Source organism: Salmo trutta, chromosome 1 (genome assembly GCF_901001165.1).
Source record: "Salmo trutta chromosome 1, fSalTru1.1, whole genome shotgun sequence".
In the NCBI taxonomy this organism is placed as follows: domain Eukaryota; kingdom Metazoa; phylum Chordata; class Actinopteri; order Salmoniformes; family Salmonidae; genus Salmo; species Salmo trutta.
Window position 1 is genome coordinate 51344307 of NC_042957.1, and position 22493 is coordinate 51366799.

At 41.5% G+C, this 22493-nt stretch overlaps 2 protein-coding genes across 4 annotated transcripts; one reads left to right on the top strand and one right to left on the bottom strand.

Moving 5' to 3' along the window:
- The first annotated feature begins 1265 nt into the window (after positions 1-1265).
- LOC115198932 (DNA-3-methyladenine glycosylase-like) lies at positions 1266-7502 on the top strand. 2 transcript variants are annotated; one of them, XM_029761365.1, is made up of 3 exons: positions 1266-1977; positions 6405-6609; positions 6957-7502. In XM_029761365.1, exons 1-3 carry the CDS (start codon positions 1738-1740, stop codon positions 7412-7414), a joined length of 903 nt encoding a protein of 300 aa, XP_029617225.1. In that variant the 5' UTR covers positions 1266-1737; the 3' UTR covers positions 7415-7502. The 2 variants fall into 2 exon arrangements, with proteins under 2 accessions (XP_029617225.1, XP_029617232.1); XM_029761372.1 differs by having other exon boundaries at positions 1266-1815.
- Positions 7503-8071: 569 nt separating this feature from the next.
- On the bottom strand, positions 8072-21089 carry LOC115198922 (GATOR complex protein NPRL3). 2 transcript variants are annotated; one of them, XM_029761341.1, is made up of 14 exons: positions 20538-21087; positions 20369-20438; positions 17007-17045; positions 15988-16120; positions 14370-14444; positions 12753-12906; positions 12409-12490; positions 12176-12313; positions 11441-11597; positions 10636-10742; positions 10097-10226; positions 9475-9667; positions 9054-9246; positions 8072-8531 (listed from the first exon to the last, which is right to left on the bottom strand). In XM_029761341.1, the coding sequence occupies exons 1-14, from the start codon at positions 20734-20736 to the stop codon at positions 8366-8368; spliced, it is 1836 nt and encodes a 611-aa protein (XP_029617201.1). In that variant the 5' UTR covers positions 20737-21087; the 3' UTR covers positions 8072-8365. The 2 variants fall into 2 exon arrangements, with proteins under 2 accessions (XP_029617201.1, XP_029617209.1); XM_029761349.1 differs by lacking the exon at positions 17007-17045 and having other exon boundaries at positions 20538-21089.
- Between the last annotated feature and the right edge of the window lie 1404 nt (positions 21090-22493).

Below are 22493 nucleotides of genomic sequence, written 5' to 3' on the forward strand. Positions count from 1 at the left end.
CGGGCGGGCAGGCACGAGAACATCAGAACTATTTATATCCGCTTATTAGACCAGCACTGTTTTCCTAATGAAGCTGTGTCAAATGAGAAGGCAGAAAGAGAGTGGACCCAGGTTTACTACATGCAGTACGAAATGCCCCTTGGAGATTGTACAACTCAATATTAGGAAGGTTTTCTTAATGTTTTGTAATGTTTAGATTGAGATAATTTTAAAAGAAAATCAAATTGAGAGTAGCAAAGTGAAATGCCATCTCTAGGGAACCATCCAGATGCTCTAAATGTGTGCAGTGTGAAGTGAAATCCATGGAATGTGTTCAACAAACCACAAAAAAATGTTGAAATAACTTTGGCATGGGTCAATAACTATGAATGTTATGAATGTAAGCAGACAAAGGCCATTACCCTATCAGGATCAGCTAACAGACATATTCTCATTCAGCCATGGCCAAGACAAAATATTCATAAAATAACAGGAAGCTGACACAATCTGATGTCACTGTGAATCCACCCCCCCAGTCACCTGCTTTGAGTCTCGCTGGCAGTCCAAGCAACACAGCTGGAAAGTATTCACTGTGAACAAAGAGAAATTGTGAAGGGAAACTCAACAATCATCCTAGGTTTACACAAAGGTCAAGTCACTAATTTGAAACATCCCCTATAGGTCCCCTGTACGTGACTGTGATCGGCTGTGCCTGTAAGCATAGATTTACAATTTATAATTGCACAACCACTTGTTAATGTAGCTAAGGTAGCCTAAATAGTGATTTTCTTTTGTGAGTTGATGTAAGAAAAAAAGAGAAAATAAAGAAGTAGAATGAGAAAAAGAAGTGGAAATTAGAACATATTTTCCCCCACCATTCAATCATATAATTTACTTCACATAAATAAAATTCTCTATATAAGAGAGCACATTTTATAAGTACATTTTTGGATTGAATTTGTTCATCTGATGTGTGTGGTCCCTTTAAGAGGAGTCAAAAGAAAATGCTGCGTTTATAACCAAGTGTGCAGCTGGTATTTACCACACTGGTAAAAATCCAGTGGAACAAACCTCCAACTGGTAATTACTAGTGGTAAACTCGTGTACCATCTCCGAGTTCCGATTTCTCACACATGCTGAACTCTGACGTCACATATTAAGGAAACGGTCTCAATAACAGCATTTTCGGCAGTAAAATGCATCAACAAAATAGTATTTATAGAAAGCAATCTATTAATTAAAAAAAAAAAATTTTATCACTATAATTTGCTTGCGAGCATGATTACTTTTTGTCGATGGTTGACGTGAGCCAATCGGCGTTTCTCAACAAGTTCAAAGCACGTGAATGCACCCAACTTGTATTTACGACTTCACAACATGTAATTACCACCTTCCCACTTAGTTATCAACGCAGCAGAAGTCCCAGCATCCCAAGCGATACAGCTAGCTAACTAGCAAGCCAAACCGGCTTTTGACAAATATTTTCTATAACAAATAATTTGTGGGTGCAAAACCAATTTCAGAGGAATACATAGGAAACGGACATTATTGATGTTGCATACTGAATAGGCCTGTATGTTCTGGCTAACATAAATGTGCCTCAACAACCCTACATCGTTTCAACAAAACAAAAAGACTGACTAGCTAGCTAATGCTTTTAGTTAACAAGCTAGGTCACAGATGAAAGCGTTATAAGTATATCTGGCTAGGTAGCTATTTTTACTCGATTACAAGCTCGGGTACATCAAGCAATGTAGCATGTCAGGGCGAAAGAGGACGCAAATATCCGTACCGGAGACCGAGGACCAAGTAAAGAGGGGCGTGTCACTGAGACAGGTGAGGTCTACCGTCCGTGACCTTGAGAGCGGTGATGTTGATGATGTCAAACCAGGGACAGTGAAGAGTCAGTATTTCTCCAAGGAGGGGGACCCCCAAAGGCTTGGAGAAGAGTTCTTCAACCAGCCCTGTATAAGTTTAGCTAAAGCATTCCTGGGCAAGGTACGTTCCCTAGAATCAAACATCATTGTAACCCAAACCGCTGTTGAATAACCCTTGATCAGATACAGATTATAACAGTAGATAGGCTTATGACTAGGGCAGCCCTCGTGATGGGAAGGGGGCTCTTTGTGGAGTAATGTCTACCTCTGATATAGCTACAGATTGTTATACCAGATAATGTGATTGAACTTTATTTGCTCCCTGAAGTAATCCAACAATGTGTACGCCGCCATCTTGTCTATTTCAAGTATTTTCTCATTGATCGAGACTGGCTGGTGTCCACCCCAAGGTGCTCGTGTCATGAACAACAGACACCTGTCTCGATCAATGAGAGAAGAGTTGAAATAGACAAGATGGTAGCGTACATATTGTTGGATTACTTCATGGAACAGAAAAATGATTATCTGGTGTAACAATCTGTAGTCACCTCTAAGGATTATTGTTGCAACTAGGAGTTGGAAAGGTCATCTATTTTAATCCTGAACAGAAACACTGTGCTTGCATTCAAACGACCAGCAAATTTCAAAGCCAGGAAGTGCTTGTGTATGCAGAGTGACTATTAATAATCTTAGCCATGACTCCTTTGCACGCTGCTTCTTTTTAAGCCCTCCAGTGGCTGAATCCTGTGCATGTTTGTGTTTAATTAAGCTATGTCTGGACCAGTTTACAGGAAGGCTGTAATAAAAAGTATGAAAGCCATTATCATGTGGCAAGGCTTCCGGGCTGGTTGTTAATTGTCAGAGAAGCTTGGTTCCCCCCCCCGGTGTGATCATGCATTCCACCAGCCTTCCAGCACACACTGCCTCAGAACAGTGTGGTTTGCGAACAGTCCTTGCTCAATGCTGAAATAATTGCTCTCCTCAATGGTGACTTCTTTCAACAGCACTGAAAGAAACTCTCTGACTCTGAGTAGTTGGTGCTGACTGAGATCCAAACAACTGATGGGAGAGGACTTGTCTTGTAGAGAAATCTTTTTTTCCTTCTCACATTAACCTCACTTTATACTACTTTGTCCCCCCGCCAGCTCCATCTATACTAGATGCCTTCTCGGCGGAGTCTCATGGCCTCTTGATTTTTTTTATTTATTATGGATCCCCATTAGCTGCTGCCAAAGCAGCAGCTACTCTTCCTGGGGTCCAGCAAAATTAAGGCAGTTTCTACAATTTTAAAACATTGCAATACAGTCACAGATTTTACAACACGCCGGGTGCTCTCAGGCTCCTACTCCACCACTACCACGTATCTACAGTACTAAATCCACGTGTATGTATAGTGTGTATGTTATTGTGTGTATGCATGTGTCTGCCAATGTTTGCGTTGCTTCACAATCCCCGCTGTTCCATAAGGTGTTTTTTTAAATGTTTTTAAAATATAATTTTACTGCTTGTGTCAGTTACTTGATGTTGAATAGAGTTCCATGTAGTCATGGCTCTATGTAGTACTGTGTGCCTCCCATAGTCTGTTCTGGATTTGGGGACTGTGAAGAGACCTCTTGCGGTATGTCTTGTGGGGTATGCATGGGTGTCTGAGCTGTGTGCCAGTAGTTTAGACAGACAGCTCGGTGCATTCAACATGTCAATACCTCTGATAAATAAAGGTAGTGATGAAGTCAATGTGTCCTCCACTTTCAGCCAGGAGAGATTGACATGCATATTATTAATATTAGCTCTCTGTGTACAGTTGAAGTTGGAAGTTTACATACACCTTAGTCAAATACATTTAAACTTAGTTTTTTTTCACAATTCCTGACATTTAATCCTAGTAAAAACTACCTGTCTTAGGTCAGTTAGGATCACCACTTTATTTTAAGAATGTGAAATGTCAGAATAATAATAGAGAGTGATTTATTTCAGCTTTTATTTCTTTCATCACATTCCCAATGGGTCAGAAGTTAACATACACTCAATTAGTATTTGGTAGCATTGCCTTTAAATTGTTTAACTTGGGTCAAATGATTCAGGTAGCCTTCCACAAGCTTCCCACAATAAGTTGGGGGAATTTTGGACCATTCCTCCTGACAGAGCTGATGTAACTGAGTCAAATTTGTAGGCCTCCTTGCTCACACACGCTTTTTGAATTCTGCCCACAAGTTTTCTATAGGATTGAGGTCAGGGCTTTGTGATGGCCACTCCAATACCTTGACTTTGTTGTCCTTAAGCCATTTTGCCACAACTTTGGAAGTATGCTTGGGGTCATTGTCCATTTGAAAGACCCATTTGCGACCAAGCTTTAACTTCCTGACTGATGTCTTGAGATGTTGCTTCAATATATCGACATAATTTTCCTACCTCATGATGCCATGTATTTTGTGAAGTGCACCAGTCCCTCCTGCAGCCAATCACCCCCACAACATGATGCTGCCACCCCCGTGCTTCACAGTTGGGATGGTGTTCTTCGGCTTGCAAGGCTCCCCCTTTTTCCTCCAAACATAACAATGGTCATTATGGCCAAACGGTTCCATTGTTGTTTCATCAGACCAGAGGACATTTCTCCAAAAAGTACGATCTTTGTCCCTATGTGCAGTTGCAAACCGTAGTCTGGCTTTTTTTATGGCGGTTTTGGAGCAGTGGCTTCTTCCTTGCTGAGCGGCCTTTCAGGTTATGTCGATATAGGACTCGTTTTACTGCGAATATAGATAATTTTGTACCTGTTTCCTCCAGCATCTTCACAGGGTCCTTTGCTGTTGTTATGGGATTGATTTGCACTTTTTGCACCAAAGTACGTTCATCTCTAGGAGACAGAACGCGTCTCCTTCCTGAGCGGTATGATGGCTGCGTGGTCCCATGGCGTTTATACTTGCGTACTATTGTTTGTACAGATGAACGTGGTACCTTCAGGCATTTTGGAAATTGCTCCCAAGTATGAACCAGACTTGTGGAGGTCTTGGCTGATTTCTTTTAATTTTCCCACGATGTCAAGCAAAGAGGCACTGAGTTTGAAGGTAGGTCTTGAAATACATCCACAGGTACACCTCCAATTGACTCAAATTATGTCAATTAGCCTATCAGAAGCTTCTAAAGCCATGACATCATTTTCTGGAATTTTCTAAGCTGTTTAAAGACACAGTCAACTTAGTGTATGTAAACTTCTGACCCACTGGAATTTGAATACAGTGAAATAATCTGTAAACAATTGTTGGAAAAATTACTTGTCATGCACAAAGTAGATGTCCTAACCGACTTGCCAAAACTATAGTTTGTTAACAAGAAATTTGTGGAGTGGTTGAAAAAGCGAGTTTTAATGACTCCAACCTAAGTGTATGTCAACTTCCGACTTCAACTGTACATCCAAGGGCCAGCCGTGCTGTCCTGTTTTGAGCCAATTGCAATTTTCATAAGTTATTTTCATTGTGGCACCTGACCACACGACTGAACAGTAGTCAAGGTGCGACAAAACTAGGGCCTGTAGGACCTGCCTTGTTGATAGTTTTGTTAAGAAGGCAGAGCGTCGCTTTATTAAAGACAGACTTCTCCCAATCTTAGCTACTACTGCATCAATATGTTTTGATAATTTACATTTTAGTCATTTAGCAGACGCTCTTATCCAGAGCGACTTACAGTAGTGAATGCATACATTTCATACATTTTTTTCCCCCGTACTGGTCCCCCGTGGGAATCGAACCCACAACCCTGGCGTTGCAACCACCATGCTCTACCAACTGAGCCACACAGTTTACAATCTAGTGTTACTCCAATCAGTTTAGTCATCTCAACTTGCTCAATTTCCACATTATTTATTACAAGATTTAGTTGAGGTGTAGGGTTTAGTGAGTGTTTTGTTCCAAATACAAGGCTTTTAGTGTTAGAAATATTTAGGGCTAACTTACTCCTTGCCACCAACTCTGAAACTAACTGCAGCTCTTTGTTGAGTGTTGCAGTCATTTCAGTAGTAGCTGACATGTATAGTGTTGAGTCATACGCATACATTGAAACTATGGCTTTACTCAGTCAGTTAGTTAGTAAAAAAGCAAGGGGACTAAACAGCTACCCTAGGGAATTCCTGATTCTAACTGGATTATATTTTATAGGCTTCCATTAAGACAACTCTTTATCCACATTATAGCAGGGGGTGTAAAGCCATAACACCAGTTTTTCCAGCAGCAGACTTTGATCAATAATGTCAAAAGCTGCACTGAAGTCTAACAAGACAGCCCCCACAATCATTTTATCATCAATTTCTCTCAGCCAATCATCAGTCATTTGTGTAAGGGCTGTGCTTGCTGAGTGTCCTTCCCTATAAGTACACTGAAATTCTGTTGTCAATTTGTTTACTGTAAAATAGCATTGTATCTGGTCAAACACAATTTTTTCCAAAAGTTTACTAAGGGTTTGTAACAGGCTGATTGGTTGACTATTTGAAGACTTACCCACTGAGGACACACATGAAAGAAAGTATTTATTTAGGTAATCCCTTGTTTGTGCTGCAAGGTATTGGTGCGTCGGTGTGCGGATGGCACTGAGCTGAGAGGGAGGGTGGTGGAGACTGAGGCCTACCTGGGAGGAGAGGACAAAGCCTCTCACTCTGCTGGGGGAAAATGCACTGAGAGGAACACAGCAATGTTTATGAAACCTGGCACCATCTATGTATACCCCATCTACGGCATCTACCTCTGTATGAATGTTTCCAGTCAAGGTAAGACCATACAACCAAACAGTACAACAGCCAGGCTTACCCTGAAGGCAGTGGAACAAACCACCATTAATAAACCAAACTGCCATTAAAACCACACGCAGTAAAGTTCAGTGTGTTGGCCTTATCTGTAGGAAAATCACCTCATTAGAGACTAAGTAGTGTTGCATCTCCCAGGCTCCATGTTACTTTCATTAGGCGATAGTTCTTTTTTCAACTGTTTCTCATTATTGAAGACGTTATATTATATGTTGCACCATGTTATTATCCATTCATTCACACTGGAAAAGGGGCAAAGGAAGGAGACAGTATGGCTCCACTCTATCATGCCCTGTGTGTGTTCTCTCTAGGGGAGGGTGCTGCCGTGCTTCTGCGGGCTCTGGAGCCTCTACATGGCCTGCCTCTGATGAAGCAGCTGCGGACAGCCAGGCGGAGGGAGGGGGCCCGGCCCCTGAAGGACAAGGAGCTATGCAATGGTCCCTCAAAGCTGTGCCAGGCCCTGGACATACCACGCTGCTTCGACCGGAGAGACCTAGCCTCAGACCCAGAGGTGTGGCTGGAGAGGGACACCCAGATAGGACCGCAAGAGCCAGACCTCAGGGAGGTGGTCTCAGCAAGCCGGATCGGCATTGACTCTCATGGGGAATGGGCCACCAAACCCCTGCGCTTCTATCTGCGTGGTCACCACTGTGTGAGTGTAGTGAACAAACAGGCAGAGACACAGACTCGCTCACTGGCCAACAATGTGATATCAGACTTTGCGTCCTCCTCTGTGGACGTATGTGATGGTGACACAGGACAGAGTTGAAACTGGGAATATTTTTGAATTGTATCAAACCATGATGAGTAAATACTTTGTTTTTTTCTTAACTATAAACATGTTTTTACAGACATAATGCTAGAGCAAGTGAAAACATGTCAGCTATGAGCTATTTCAGTCATTTGGTCTAGCTATGGGGAAATCATTGCAAAAGACCCAAAGCCAAAATGTTTGCTCTGAGGGGAATCCAGACTAAATTTATCATTACTTCTTAGATACACACATTGTTGCCCAAACACAAATCCCTACAAATGATTAAACTACATTCCAAACATCTGTAAAATATTTGATCTAGCCTCCCTGCTATCAAAGCAACTAGAATTTCCATTCCAGCCATTGTCATTATTAAACATCCTTGCTTGAAAAGTTCTCGTGGAATCATTGATTTCACAGATGTTTGGAATGTCGTGCTCCTCCTCTCAAAGCAAAAACAGCATGTCTGATGTTTGGCATCTTTTAATTCTTTCCCTCCCACTGAGATTCCTGGGGGAGGCTGCCTTGCCTGCAGCCTGGAATTAGCATTAGGCTTGTTTTCCTACATTGTGTTTGTTGGAGATGATTTAGCACTTTTGGGAACCCCCCAAATGGAAAGGCTCAAGTGGAGTACAGTGTTTAAACTGCTCAATTTATAGGTGTCACTAAAGCTCTTCACACACTGTTTATTCAATAATGTAGTATTGAAAACAAGGCATTGAACTTAAGACATCTGAGAGAAAGGAACAAATTAAAGCATCTAAAAGCTATATACATTCACTCACAGTCCCCCAAGCAGGGGCAGACAATTATTATTTTAGAAATCTTATTTTTTGGGGGGTGCATTGATGAGTACAGTTGGCTGAAAGCAGCAAGCACCATAATAAGGCCTTTGTACAGCAGCATTCTGTCCATCTGGTATTTCAGAAAGGGTCCTTCACCTCATGACAGACCTCTCTACCCTCTCTACTCCAGAGGAGACTGGAAGAGGGAGATGACAGGGTCCTCATGGTTGGTGACCACCAGAACACTTCTGAATTTGTCAAAGAGGGTCTTCAGCTGAGAGCGCCTCATGTTTTCGTTATACATGATCTCCTCCAGGTGATGGTGCCCTCGGAAGTAGTGCAGCAGCCTGGAACGAGGGAAAGAACATCACACAACAGGCAGAGAAATGAGACTAAAGCAAATTCTCCACCAAATCATTAGCTGAGTAAATCTAGCATGAAGCAGCACTTGTTAGAGCCAGTAATCACATTAGTGCATCCTGCACACTATGCAGTCACACTATTGATTCACTGCTTAGGGCTTTGGCATTTTCCTTGAAGCTTTTTCTCACTTCTGCACTCTCAACAATTGTTACACAACTGAAAAACACCATTCTCTTTCCCATATATTCTTACATGAAGACAGGATGAGAATTATTTTTTTTTCAAAGCCTTGAACAAAAATCCTTTAATTCCCCACAAGACCAAACTGACAGATGTATGTTTGTTCTGAAGATATACGAGTCACAAGAGCCTCCAGCCCAGGTCCTTCAAAACGAACCAGCCCACCTGTCATACTGGCTGTTACACAATAGAGGGCGCCATTACGCCACTGAAATACAGTAGCCCACCTTGGTGCCAAATAGTAAAGGGCAGGGGACATACTGTACCTGGCAAACATGCGCAGGTCTTCAGGACTTTGTGCAGCCGGGATATTAAGGATGACCTGGCGCTCGTGCTCTGTCAGGCTGGCCAGTAACGTCTCGGTCATCCTCCTGTTTAGCGGAGAGTCTCCACCAGGAAGCAGTTCTGCACTGGAGTTATCCATACTGGGACTGGTCAGGGTCATGTCATCACTGCTGGCTACAGAGAGAGAGAGTGAGGGGTGGAGAGAATGAGAGAGACAGACATTGATTGAGGAGAAGGAATGACACAGGGGTTGATGATTAGCTGACTAGAGGCACAATTGTAGCAGGTAACCCTTTTGAACCGGTATTGAACAGGTTAACCAGGCACGGTAGTACATAAAAACATCCTCTATCCTCCATCAGCTGTGTGCAAGACAGCTGGTTGAAGGGGAAGTTCACATACTTGGGGATCCGAAGCTGAGTGCGCTGGGCGTGCTGAGGCTGCGGCCCCCCACCCGGGCCACCAGAGGGAGCTCCTCGTCCCGCAGCAGACCTGGCTCCTCCTCACTGGGGGGCACCAGCAGACACACATAGGTATGGAGCTGGATCAGCAGGCGCCGCTGGAGCATCCACACCACCATCTGGATCAGCTGGGCCTGGCCAGAGGAGGAGGGAGGCGGAGAGGGAAGGGGGTGGAGGGGAAAGGAGAAAGGATAAACTGGGTTAGAGACACCACTCAAAGACAAAAACTGAACAAGTGGAACTGGAAGAAGCATCACCATGTAACTGGGCACATCTGATTCAGACAGGTTCCAACCTGGCCCAAAATAGAGCCAAGAAATAGCCGCGTGTTCTGGTCCTGTTCTCATGAAAAATAGATGTTGAGAAGGATGGACTTGATGTCTTTTATAATTTATCATCTTCGCTTAGAGAGCTCGGCCAAACCAGGATGGGTCTGGGAGAGAGCCCAGATGTTCTTTCTGCTTCAGACATCAGCATTTCTAGGGTATCAATTACATGCTGAGTAGCTTTCTGGAAGCTATCTTTTAGTCAAAATGAGTGTGTGTATTTCCTAATAGACCTACCTCCTGCACAGACGCATCCAGTGGGTTCCTAAACTCAGACAGTGAGAGGGGCAGGGAGAACTTGGCCAGCATGGAAGGCAGGTCATGACCTGGGAACTGCTGGCCAAACCCCTCAGCCAATGGAGAGTACCTATGCAAGAAGAAGGAGATGGTGATTTCTTACTTCTTCATATTCATACTGTACCCGTTACAAATGTTCAAGCAGGAGAGAATCCTTTCACTCTACAGTACGAAACATAGACGGACCATGAGTGGCCCAAAGAAAATCTAATTCAGTCAACAAAAATAATGGGTTGACATGATATGACATCACATTTTGTTATAGATTCACCATCCAATCATTAGGTCATAATTCAATATTAGCACCCTGATGCTCATGATGACAGCTTATTATGTTGGTATAAAATGGATGTACAGATTACAGTGTCTGGTTCATTAGTTTAGCCACCTCTCAGCACACACCTTGTTAATGAGGCATGGCAGGAATGAGAGAAAGGGAGCACGAGGCTGTTCAAACACACACACACACAGATACTCACAGGCTGATGTTGGCGTGTGGGGACAGCATGTAGACATTGTTCTCACACAGAGGGTACACTATGATGGCTTTTCCCCAGTACACCAGGTGAGCAGCAATCTGGAAGATCTGCACACACAACGAACAGAAACAAAAATGTAACTGTGAAAATGCATTATTGGACATGGACAGAACCTGTCTGTATAAAAATGAAATATTACTGAAGAGAAAGAAGAGTCCTAATTTACCCCACTAGATGGCAGTATGAGAACAGCAACATTATGACACCAACGCTATGACGTGACATTGAGGACAGTTTGTAATGACTTGCTATTCTTTATATCGACAATTCTTTATATTGCAGCATGTTAGTGTGTAGCAACTTACAATCAAATATAGTCCCCTGTTGAAAAGTGGGCCAATGTCAACTAAACCTGGCTTCAAATACTATTTAGGGTATTTCAATTGCTTTCATATACATTTGGAAGTAAGTATTTATATTTTATTTTTAAAGACAAGTAGTTGAATATTGGAACGTATTTGGAAATACACTTTGGAAAGTATTTAAAAATACATTGACTCAAATACACTCCATTGCATTAAACCTGGGCATTTGAAAATAGTGTTTGAAATTAGTATTTGAAAATGCTTTCAAATAGTAGGCTATTTATAGGAAATTATTTGAAATACACTTACATACTTCCAATAGAAGTATTTTATTCAGCCACATTATTTGAAAATACTCAAATACACAGAAAATAAGTATTAAAATAAACAATCAAATACCCATGTATTAGTGTGTACTGATGCAAGGTGCTCCTACCAACCTGTAGCAGGTTCAGGTCTGCATCCTGTGCCAGCTGCTGCAGGTTCTTGACTGCAGAGCTGGTCTTAATGAGGCGCACCAGAGCAGGAGAGCAGTCCAAAGGCAGCTGGGCCAGCAGAGCCTTCTCACTGTCCAGCAACAGCAGAGCATGATACGGCCTGGGGGACAACAACACATACATTTAACACAGAGCTCATGTTAATGACTAATTATCACTAGTTACATTCTATATAGTCCCCGAAGTGTATGGAAATTGCTAGAAATGTACTCATTTTTCTCTCTTGGAAAATACTCATAATATATAGCTATCATTATGGCTTATATTTAAGTTTCAATGCATGTTTTACTAAGGGCAAAATTGGAGTTGTAGTAGTATTTTGAGATGAAGACGCTGTAACATTGGTCTGACTGAACATAAGCATGTGAAAGGCAGAAGAAGTAAATAAAGAAAGCCATTAGGTGGCGCTGTGGCCTACAGGAAATTATTGGTGGAGCTTCTCACCAGATGCAGTTAATAGTTCCACATAAAGAAGCAGGCCACAAGAGCTAACTGTTACCACAAAGAGTTCTCTCTCACAGCCTCGGTATATTATTACTGTAAAATTTTCCAGAATACAGATCTGATCCACATACAATGAAAGCCTACAAAGTTCTGCCATCAGTTACAACTTGTAACCCACACGTCACAAACAGTGTTCAGTCGCTCACAAAAGGACAAACTCACACACATACACACCTTATGGCCTTGAGGCTACGCTCCAGAGCCTCTGGGGGTACGTGGTTGCTCCCTACCCGGTGGATCTTGTGAGGTAAACAGAAGCTCACCTCCAGCCAGTTGTTGATATGGAGCCTCACCACCCCTGTTGTACACAGGCTAGAAACACAACACAGACTCTATTATTACATCTGCACTGTAAGAACAAAGAAACTATCCACAAATACATGATTTTGTAGGGCGTTTTTACAAACCTGTCATATGCCTCCTTCAAGTCCCTGGCAAGTTTGCATTTAGGAAGGATTTGTCTGAACGGTGACTGAGGGCTGCCATCAGCTAAGAGCGAAAACACCGAAAATCAAGTCACATACATTGACCTCTCTATGACATTGTAAATCCATGTCACGTGAAGACTTTGACAAAGACACCTCTCATCCCCATCTTCTTTGGAACAATATGGAGAGGAAAATATATGCACTGTTCTGTAAAATGCTATCAGAGTAAAGTAGGTACTTCGTGGTACTTAATGGCTGGTACTTTATGGTACTAGACTCAAGCACTGAGTGGTGTGTTTTGGGTAATATAGTATGTGACTCACTCTCGGTCATGTTGGTGACCTCGTCCTGCACAGCCAGCATCAGCTTGGCCTCTCTGGTGAGGTACTGGCAGCGGCGCTCCTCGTGCTGCAGGGCGATGGCGATGCGCCGGGACAGGTTGTGCATGCAGCTGATGACTGACGGGTCGGCGTTGGCCTGTAAGGGGCGCCAGGACAGAGAGACGGCATTATGAGACACTGGTGCAAAGCAACTGGAACACTGATCACACTTCAACACTTGGTTAAAGGGATACTTCGAGATTGTGGCAATTAAGGCCCTTTATCTAATTCCCCATAGTCAAATGAACTCGTCGATACCATTTTTGTCTCTGCGTCCAGTATGAAGGAAGTGAAAGATCGTTTCGTGAGCCAATGCTTACTAGCGTTAGCGCAATGACTGAAAGTTTATAGACTTCCAGTCATTGTGCTAACACTAGTTAGCAATTGCGCTTGAGCTAGTTAGCAACTTCCTTCAAACTGCACGCAGAGACTCCGAATTATCGAAATATCCCTTACATTTTTTACTACTAAAAAGTACTTTATTATTAGTTTGTAGATGATTATAAATCTGTAATAGTTATAACACATTGGTTGAAATTGTGAGCATCTACTAAATTATTACATTGTAATTGTAACAAATAGGGAATCTATGGTCCGGCAAGTCAGTAACTCAAGATATCGGTTTGTTTACATCACTAGATCTGAGTATTAGCAGCATTGCTGACTGTAAAACATGTTGACTTTAAAATATTGTAATCTCTAAGTAACTTCAAAACAGCAATATTAGCAACATAATCCATTTAGAGGTTCAATAATAACTTTTTTTTTAAAATGGTCCTAGTTCCAAACTGCTCATTTAAAACATTTGCATACTACAAAAACAATTATATCACATATTTTATCAATAAATGTATGTGAAATGTTATTTATTGCAATTAAATCATTTTGTGTGCCAATTACAAAAAATATGAATCAATAGCGTATTTAAACAAATTACTCATATTTCAAAATAAAACCCAAACAAGTCAAAAGGGCAGGACATCATTTTCTGCATCATCATGTTAGGCGCAGAGCCATGGAAAATGGCAGTGAGTGACAGGCTGGGTGGGTTGCTGGGCAGATATGAGGTTAGAACATGACTGAGCACATTCCGCCCAGTCTCAGCTGTGCAGGGCTTGGCAGCCTCCAGTGAATCAGCAGTCTGCCAGGCTGAGTCATGCCCAGGGGAGGGTAGTGCCATGCTGGGTAGAGTGATTAAACAGAGCCCACTGCCCCCACCCAGCTCTCACCCTCCTTTCTACCACAGATAGGCCCAATGCTGGAATGTTATCACCCCAAGAGACCCATCCCTTTCTGGGAAAGCACTCTCCCTGACCTGGCCTCACCCACCCAAATTACCAGCCAATTTATTTTATTTAATTAGAGAAAATGTATTTATCACCAATGAATGTGGTGTTTGTAAAATAAGCACATAATGTGCTAAAACATTTAGGTAATCCAAACCTGTGTATAAGCACTTATGCATCAAATTAAGAGGAATATTATTGACATGACAGTAATTATATTCAAGAGGAAAGAGAAAGCTATTTATGGGAAATAAAATAAAAATGACGTTCTTACCCTCAGAGCAAACACAACACTGAACAGGATCATGGTGGGCATCTCCCTCTTAGGTGAGGGGTCTGTCTTGGACACCTGGACAGAAAGAAATAAGATAATAAATATAATAGATATAAGATGTTCTAAATCATTCTATGATCAATGGCTTTGCACACCACTATTTAAATCATAATACTTGCTATTGTATTTATTGAAATGTATAAAACAACACAGTGAAAACATTAATGTTAGTCCTGTGACAAAGCTCTCTAGACAAGAATAAACAGCTGTAAAAGGCTCCTTTTATACTGGTATTTTCAACATCTTATTTACAAAAATACATAAATATACAACTGCACTTTTTAAAGCTTGGTTTATTACAGTAGGTATTCAATTAAGCTTTTAAATACCATTCTATGAGAGCCATAGCTCATGAATTGTTGGTATAATTTCTGAAAAGGGACATTTTGTAAGGATTCTAACATACAGCTCAGGCTCTGTTTTTAGGGGATCACACTGATGAGAAATTGCCATTTGGATACAATCAACAGCATACAAATCACATGGATTAAATACATGTCTTTATGGAAAGCAAATGATTCACTGCACCAGTTGAGTAATTTGTTATCAGGTTCATCAGGACACTAATTTCAACCCTCTAATAGGCCACATGTAGTCCAGTGAATGAAATAGTACCCATCATCAACCTACTTAGGTTAGATACGTTTTAGTTACGTTACAAACCATTTCAATATTTGTCTAGAATTTCACTCCAAATTATTTCTCCACCCCCACGCCTTATATTCAACCGTTCTATCTTACTTCTGTGAATTGTCAAATAATGATTGTGAAACACTGAGATGTAAGGCACTTCTTCCACTAGATGGAGCGAGGGACCTGAATTCACAGTCTCAGAGTGGAATTAGAAGTCAAAGGAGAATTGCTGTTTCAGATCAAGGGGAGAAGAACTGCCCCCTCTCATTGAAGCCACGAAGTTCAAAGCCGACCGCAGTACTGCAAGAATTGTTTGCAGAAAATAGTGATTGGGAAAATGTCAATCTTCGTGGTCAATCTTCGTGTAAATATATGAAAAATATTCTAAGACAAACATGGTACCAATAATTAATTCTATTACACCAGATGTATGTTTTTAAATGGATTATTTTAAAACCAAAAGGTCGCTTGTTCCAACCCCCGAGCCAACTAGGTAAAAAAATCTGTCGATGTGCCTTTGAGCAAGGCACTTAACCCTAGCTGCTCCTGTAAATCGCTCTGCAGAAGAGCATCTACTAAATGACTAACGGAAGCCTGCAGTACCCCGGTAGGCCTTCAACTTGATATAATCATTGAGAGGGGGCAGCACTGAGCTAGCCTGCAACGTCACTTTCTGGAGTAGCTCAAACTGCGCATGTTATATATCCATGAGATGCCATATTAACCGACTTCCTTGGCTTCAAATGCGCTATTGAGTCTTCACAAAGGGATGAATTGTGTCAAGTGATTGATAGCTTTGTCCATCCATTCATATACAGTCATTGTTCAGATTTCGTGGTACTGGTGGACTGACTGACAGAGAATCTCTGCGGGTGAATGTGTATTTATGCTAAGGCCATCACAAATTCACAAAAAAGTATCTTACCTGAATGGTGTGAGGATGCTGGAGGAGGGTGGGGTGCCCAACGAAACGCACATTGTCTATCTTGAGCTCAAACTTCTTCCCACACATATCAGACTTGGTGGCCAAGATAGTGGCGAGGATGATGTCAGAGAACCTTATTGGAGAAAGAGAGGAGAAAAAGACCTAAGTAAACCAGCCGAGAGTCGAGCAGAAAGGGAGGAGAGCAACAAGATATCTGAGAAAGTGCCAATTATATCTAATTCGGTTTCATTGTCTTTGTTTTATTATTTAGTCCATCAACCTATAATGGTAGCCATAGTGTGACTATGGATAGGAGGGTTAGGTTAATCACATGGATCAGCCTGCAACCTGATTGATAGATCACAGTTTGAAAGGAGCTGGTGTAAATAGTACTTGGAGAGGAGAGACAACAGTGAACAAGCCCCCTCTGGCAGAGAAGGTGAGGGCTTTGTAAAGGGGAGGTGACAGACTCATGCTGGTTTACATAGCTCATGCTGCAGGCTGGCCCCATCATCAAAAAAAATGATATCATCATCATCATCAGGTGGTATTATTCCACCAGAAAACCGAAAAGGGACAGATTCTAATCCAATCTTAATCATGGCTATGTTTTTGTTCTGAGAAATAAGTCAGGATATTATTATGGCTCTGATTGGTTTAGCCATGTAAAAGAAGTCTATGTATCTATTCAGAATTGATTTCCCAACAATCAAATATCATCAGATGAAGTGGATTCCAATGCTAAATGAACTGAAGAATCTACGTTGCTGGTTTTGGAGCAATCATTTAACAAGGCTGAATTGAAATGCAGGATTAACCAAGATAGACCAGTGAATCATTCCATCTGTAATAATTCAACAGGAATTTCAGAGATTAAGGTTGGCGTAGGCATATATATGTACACACACACACACAGGATATATATATATATATGCAAGACAAAACAGGAAGGAAGGAGTGAATAAAGACAAGGGTGTTCTAAACAAAGGAAAGGTGGTTTTAGAATGATTTGGTCTTACCCTGCTACCAACTGTTCATCAGTTAGTGGAGTTTGTTCTCTGAAATGGGAATAGGGCCATAAAAGAAAACCGCAAACAAAAGAAAAGAATGCAGCAGACAATTGGACAGAATGCATAACAGAAGGACATCACAAACAAAGCTAAACAAGATTACCACTTGAGAGTAACTTGAATAAATATTTTAAAGCAAATTGATCTAATTTTTGTACCAAAGACTTGATTACAGAAAATGTTGTAACGCTTCACGATGCATTGCTCTTGTACCGGAGTACAAATGCTATAATTAACCCAGTAACAATGTTATGAACATGTTATTACAAAGTAATTTAGCATTTGCTTTGTAATTGCATAGTAGTCAACATTAGATGTTGTGGTTAGTGGACTCAACTCCATTAAAATGCAACAACAAAGCAATAACTAAATAACAACAAGTTACTAGAGTAATTACCATGTTAATATCATAGATGGGTTGAAATAGGTAAAGAGTAAGCCTAACTTGATGTAAATAGGCCTGTAGCTTTTATTTGAGTAACTACAGTGAGGGAAAAAAGTATTTGATCCCCTGCTGATTTTGTACGTTTGCCCACTGACAAAGAAATGATCAGTCTATAATTTTAATGGTAGGTTTATTTGAATAGTGAGAGACAGAATAACAACAAAAAAATCCAGAAAAAAGCATGTCAAAAATGTTATAAAATGATTTGCATTTTAATGAGGGAAATAAGTATTTGACCCCTCTGCAAAACATGACTTAGTACTTGGTGGCAAAACCCTTGTTGGCAATCACAGAGGTCAGACATTTCTTGTAGTTGGCCACCAGGTTTGCACACATCTCAGGAGGGATTTTGTCCCACTCCTCTTTGCAGATATTCTCCAAGTCATTAAGGTTTCGAGGCTGACATTTGGCAACTCGAACCTTCAGCTCCCTCCACAGATTTTCTATGGGATTAAGGTCTGGAGACTGGCTAGGCCACTCCAGGACCTTAATGTGCTTCTTCTTGAGCCACTCCTTTGTTGCCTTGGCCGTGTGTTTTGGGTCATTGTCATGCTGGAATACCCATCCATGACCCATTTTCAATTATTGGCTGAGGGAAGGAGGTTCTCACCCAAGATTTGACGGTACATGGCCCCGTCCATCGTCCCTTTGATGCGGTGAAGTTGTCCTGTCCCCTTAGCAGAAAACCACCCCCAAAGCATGTTTCCACCTCCATGTTTGACGGTGGGGATGGTGTTCTTGGGGTCATAGGCAGCATTCCTCCTCCTCTAAACACGGCGAGTTGAGTTGATGCCAAAGAGCTCCATTTTGGTCTCATCTGACCAGAACACTTTCACCCAGTTGTCCTCTGAATCATTCAGATGTTCATTGGCAAACTTCAGACGGGCATGTATATGTGCTTTCTTGAGCAGGGGGACCTTGTGGGCGCTGCAGGATTTCAGTCCTTCACGCGTAGTGTGTTACCAATTGTTTTCTTGGTGATTATGGTCCCAGCTGCCTTGAGATCATTGATAAGATCCTCCCGTGTAGTTCTGGGCTGATTCCTCACCGTTCTCATGATCATTGCAACTCCACGAGGTGAGATCTTGCATGGAGCCCCAGGCCGAGGGAGATTGACAGTTCTTTTGTGTTTCTTCCATTTGCAAATAATCGCACCAACTGTTGACACCTTCTCACCAAGCTGCTTGGCGATGGTCTTATAGCCCATTCCAGCCTTGTGTAGGTCTACAATCTTGTCCCTGACATCCTTGGAGAGCTCTTTGGTCTTGGCCATGGTGGAGAGTTTGGAATCTGATTGATTGATTGCTTCGGTGGACAGGTGTCTTTTATACAGGTAACAAGATGCTCCTAATCTCAGCTCGTTACCTGTATAAAAGACACCTGGGAGCCAGAAATCTTTCTGATTGAGAGGGGGTCAAATACTTATTTCCCTCATTAAAATGCAAATCAATTTATAACATTTTTGACATGCGTTTTTCTCGATTTTTTTGTTGTTATTCTCGATTTTTTTGTTGTTATTCTGTCTCTCACTGTTCAAATAAACCTACCATTAAAATTATACACTGATCATTTCTTTGTCAGTGGGCAAACGTACAAAATCAGCAGGGGATCAAATACTTTTTTCCCCTCACTGTATCAATTGTAGGCATGTGTATTTTTGTTAAATTCTTCCTTTTAAATTAAATGAGTGACTGAAATTTTCATTAAAAAAAATCTGTATCTTGTGGCCACTATTTTGCATGCCAGCCATTTCTTATTGTCTGAATGTCACTTGAAAATTAAAACGCAAACACTTTAAAAGCCCACATGTTAAACAAAAGGCACTTATGTAACAAGGTTAAAAAGCTAATGTAACCTATCCATTTATTTGACATACATATAGCCTGACTTTCATAATCACATATTCCAAATAACAGATGGGTGTGTATTGCCATGAACCAATGCTGTAATATCACAGACACATTTGCAAGAGGGCACAAATACAACCCTAGCCCTCTTGGGTGAACCAGAGCCAATAGGACCCTAGCCAACACACATGCAGCCATTGTTTTAATCAAATGTTGACTAATTTTGTTCTGATATGAACATATCCAAAACTTGACTGGTTAACAAAACGTATGATGAATATGCTGAAGCCAGTCACACTGGTGCAGTGTCATACAGTCCCCTACCCCATTCAGAAATGCTAACTACTTTAGCACATATTGATGATAGTATCTTCTGACTAGGGGAGTTTTGTTGAGAACCTCAACACTTGCTCTAAACATTAACAAGCATTTCCTGAGGTACTATATTGGAAACATAAGGAATGTAGCTTTCATTTCAGTGAGAAATACTTTTTTATTTAAGTTACTACACACCTTTATAGGGTTAGTTTTCCCACACGGACATATGTCCATGTTACAGAGCTTGTTGATGGAAGACATAGGCCGCCACCTGTGCAAATTGGCTATCTAGCGTGCTCCTAACAGCTGTGTGTAGGCTAACTGAGGAGGAAGTGTAGTTCATAAACTGGGGGCACACAACGTGTATGGATCTGTGTAAAACTACTAAAGTAAGTGTATCTTTTTTATTTGAAAGATTATTTCTCGCTGACATGAAAGCTAGGGGGCATATCAGCATACGTTTTGAAAACTGCTTCGAAAGCAATGATTATTGACGTTTTTAAACCTTAAAACACAGCATCGAAATTGTAGTTTACACCGAGGCAAATGCAGGCGAATGTAATGGCTGAAATTCCGACATAAGGAGAAGGGTTTTCGAAAGCTAACAGTCCCCATTCAAAGGGATGTTGTTTATTTCCCCATCGTGATATAGACCTAAACATGGAAACATTATGTAGGTGACATAATATGATGACCAATACCTTGAATCTCCATCTGGGTCTTCAAGAACATCTCCTGTAGTGTTCAATGCATATGGACTTCGCTGTTTTGCTATTGGGCAAAGGCATCAGATTAGAAGATTGTTTACCAAATTTTACATATCACACCACATAGCAAGCTAACGTCACATACACAACAAGGACTACTTACTCGTGAGTGAAGATGTGCAATCTGCAACCCGTTGAAATGGGTACCTAAAGAGCAATTTGTTCCCTCGGCTACCCGAAGTAACCAAAATTACACTGATAGGGCTTGTCTTTTCACCACATTTGAAGAAGCTATTTTCAGACTGTTTATACATAGATTTTCGCTCGCCTTGTAAATCAAATGAAGATGAATGAATGTACATATTTTAACGTCGAGTAAGCAAATTGTTTGTCAATTGATATTTAACATTACAGTAGCTAGTTGCATGGTTATAAGAAACCTAGCTACCACTTGCCAGACTTTCCAACAATTATTAAATATAGCTAGCTCCGAGCTAACTAGCTTGTGCTAGCTAAGAAATGTTGAGGGTTAATGTTAGCTATCGCAGCACCATTAGCTACATTTATTAACTACTTAACAACACTCGGTAATATACTGGTGACAATATATTTTAATACTTATATAATTCCATTATCTGCTAGATGTGTTGTTGTTTCTCTCCTCCAGCTCAGCGCTACCTGCTGCCTGCCAATGTTGTGTGTTACACTGATATGTGATGTAGACCGTAAAAATAGTTCCGCTAGTGGGGTGTGAGATTATCGGTCGATTCTGAAACAAATAACCTGTTGTAAATCTCGCATTTTACCAGTTAATATCATCACTGTTATTTTTCACATTCAATGGCAATGTAACTGTACTGTAGCCTCGCGCGCCAGCATGATCACGTGAGGCTAATACAACTGGAAAGCATAGAGCAGGGGTTCTTAAACGTGATCACCTCGAGACCCAAATCAAATATCAAATCAAATCACATTTTATTGGTCACATACTCATATTTTGCAGATGTTATTGCGGGTGTAGCGAAATGCTTGTGTTCCTAACTCCAACAGTCCATTAGTATCTAACAATTCACAACAATACACAAATCTAAAAAAGAATGGAATGGTATTAAGAAATATATAAATATTAGGATGAGCGATGTCGGCGTTGCATTGACTAAAATATAGTAACATAGAATAAAGTATATACATATGAGATAATTAAAGCAGTATGTAAACATTATTAAAGTGACTAGTGTTCCATTATTAAAGTGGCCAGTGATTCCATGTCTATGTAAATAGGTTAGCAGCCTTTAAATTGCAGGCAACAGTAACCGGGTGGTAGCCAGCTAGTGATGGCTATTTAACAGTCTGGTGGTCTTAAGATAAAAGCTGTTTTTCAGTCTCTCGGTCCCAGCTTTGATGCACCTGTACTGACCTCGCCTTCTGGATGATAGCAGGGTGAACAGGCAGTAGGCTTGGGTGGTTGATGTCCTTGATGATCTTTTTGGCCTTCCTGTGACATCGGGTGCTGTAGGTGTCCTAGAGGGCAGGCAGTGTGCCCCCAGTGATGCGTTGGGCAGACCGCACCACCGTCTGGAGAGCCCTGCAGTTGCGGGTGGTGCAGTTGCCGTACCAGGCGGTGATACAGCCTGACAGTTTGCTCTCAATTGTGCATCTGCAAAAGTTTCTGAGGGTATTAGGGGCCAAGCCACATTTCTTCAGCCTGTTGAGGTTGAAGAGGTGCTGTTGCGCCTTCTTCACCAAACTGTCTGTGAGGGAGGACCATTTCAGATTGTCACTGATGTGTATGCCGAGGAACTTGAAGCTTTCCACCTTCTCCACTGCTGTCCCGTCAACGTGGATAGGGGCGTGTTTCCTCTGCTGTTTCCTGAAGTCCACAATCAGCTCCTTCGTTTTGTTGACGTTGAGTGAGAGGGCCCTGATCTCCTCCTTTTCGTCATTGTTGGTAATCTGTTGTGTCGTCTGCAAACTTGACGATTGAGTTGGAGGCGTGCGTGGCCACGCAGTCATGAGTGAACAGGGAGTACAGGAGGGGTCTGAGCACGTACCCTTGTGGGGCCCTATGTTGAGAATCAGCAAATTGGAGGTGTACCTTCACCACCTGGAGGCGACCCGT

Bases quoted from the DNA above. Each gene is read 5' to 3' on its own strand.
- LOC115198922 (XM_029761341.1), bottom strand. From the start codon at position 20,736: ATGTACATTCATTCATCTTCATTTGATTTACAAGGCGAGCGAAAATCT. The intron at 14,445-15,987 runs GTAAGATACTTT...CTTTCTGTCCAG, and splicing joins AGCATCCTCACACCATTCAG to GTGTCCAAGACAGACCCCTC. The intron at 8,532-9,053 runs GTACAGTATGTC...CCCTCGTTCCAG, and splicing joins GACCTGCGCATGTTTGCCAG to GCTGCTGCACTACTTCCGAG.
- LOC115198932 (XM_029761365.1), top strand. From the start codon at position 1,738: ATGTCAGGGCGAAAGAGGACGCAAATATCCGTACCGGAGACCGAGGAC. The intron at 1,978-6,404 runs GTACGTTCCCTA...TTGTGCTGCAAG, and splicing joins CTAAAGCATTCCTGGGCAAG to GTATTGGTGCGTCGGTGTGC. The intron at 6,610-6,956 runs GTAAGACCATAC...TGTTCTCTCTAG, and splicing joins TATGAATGTTTCCAGTCAAG to GGGAGGGTGCTGCCGTGCTT.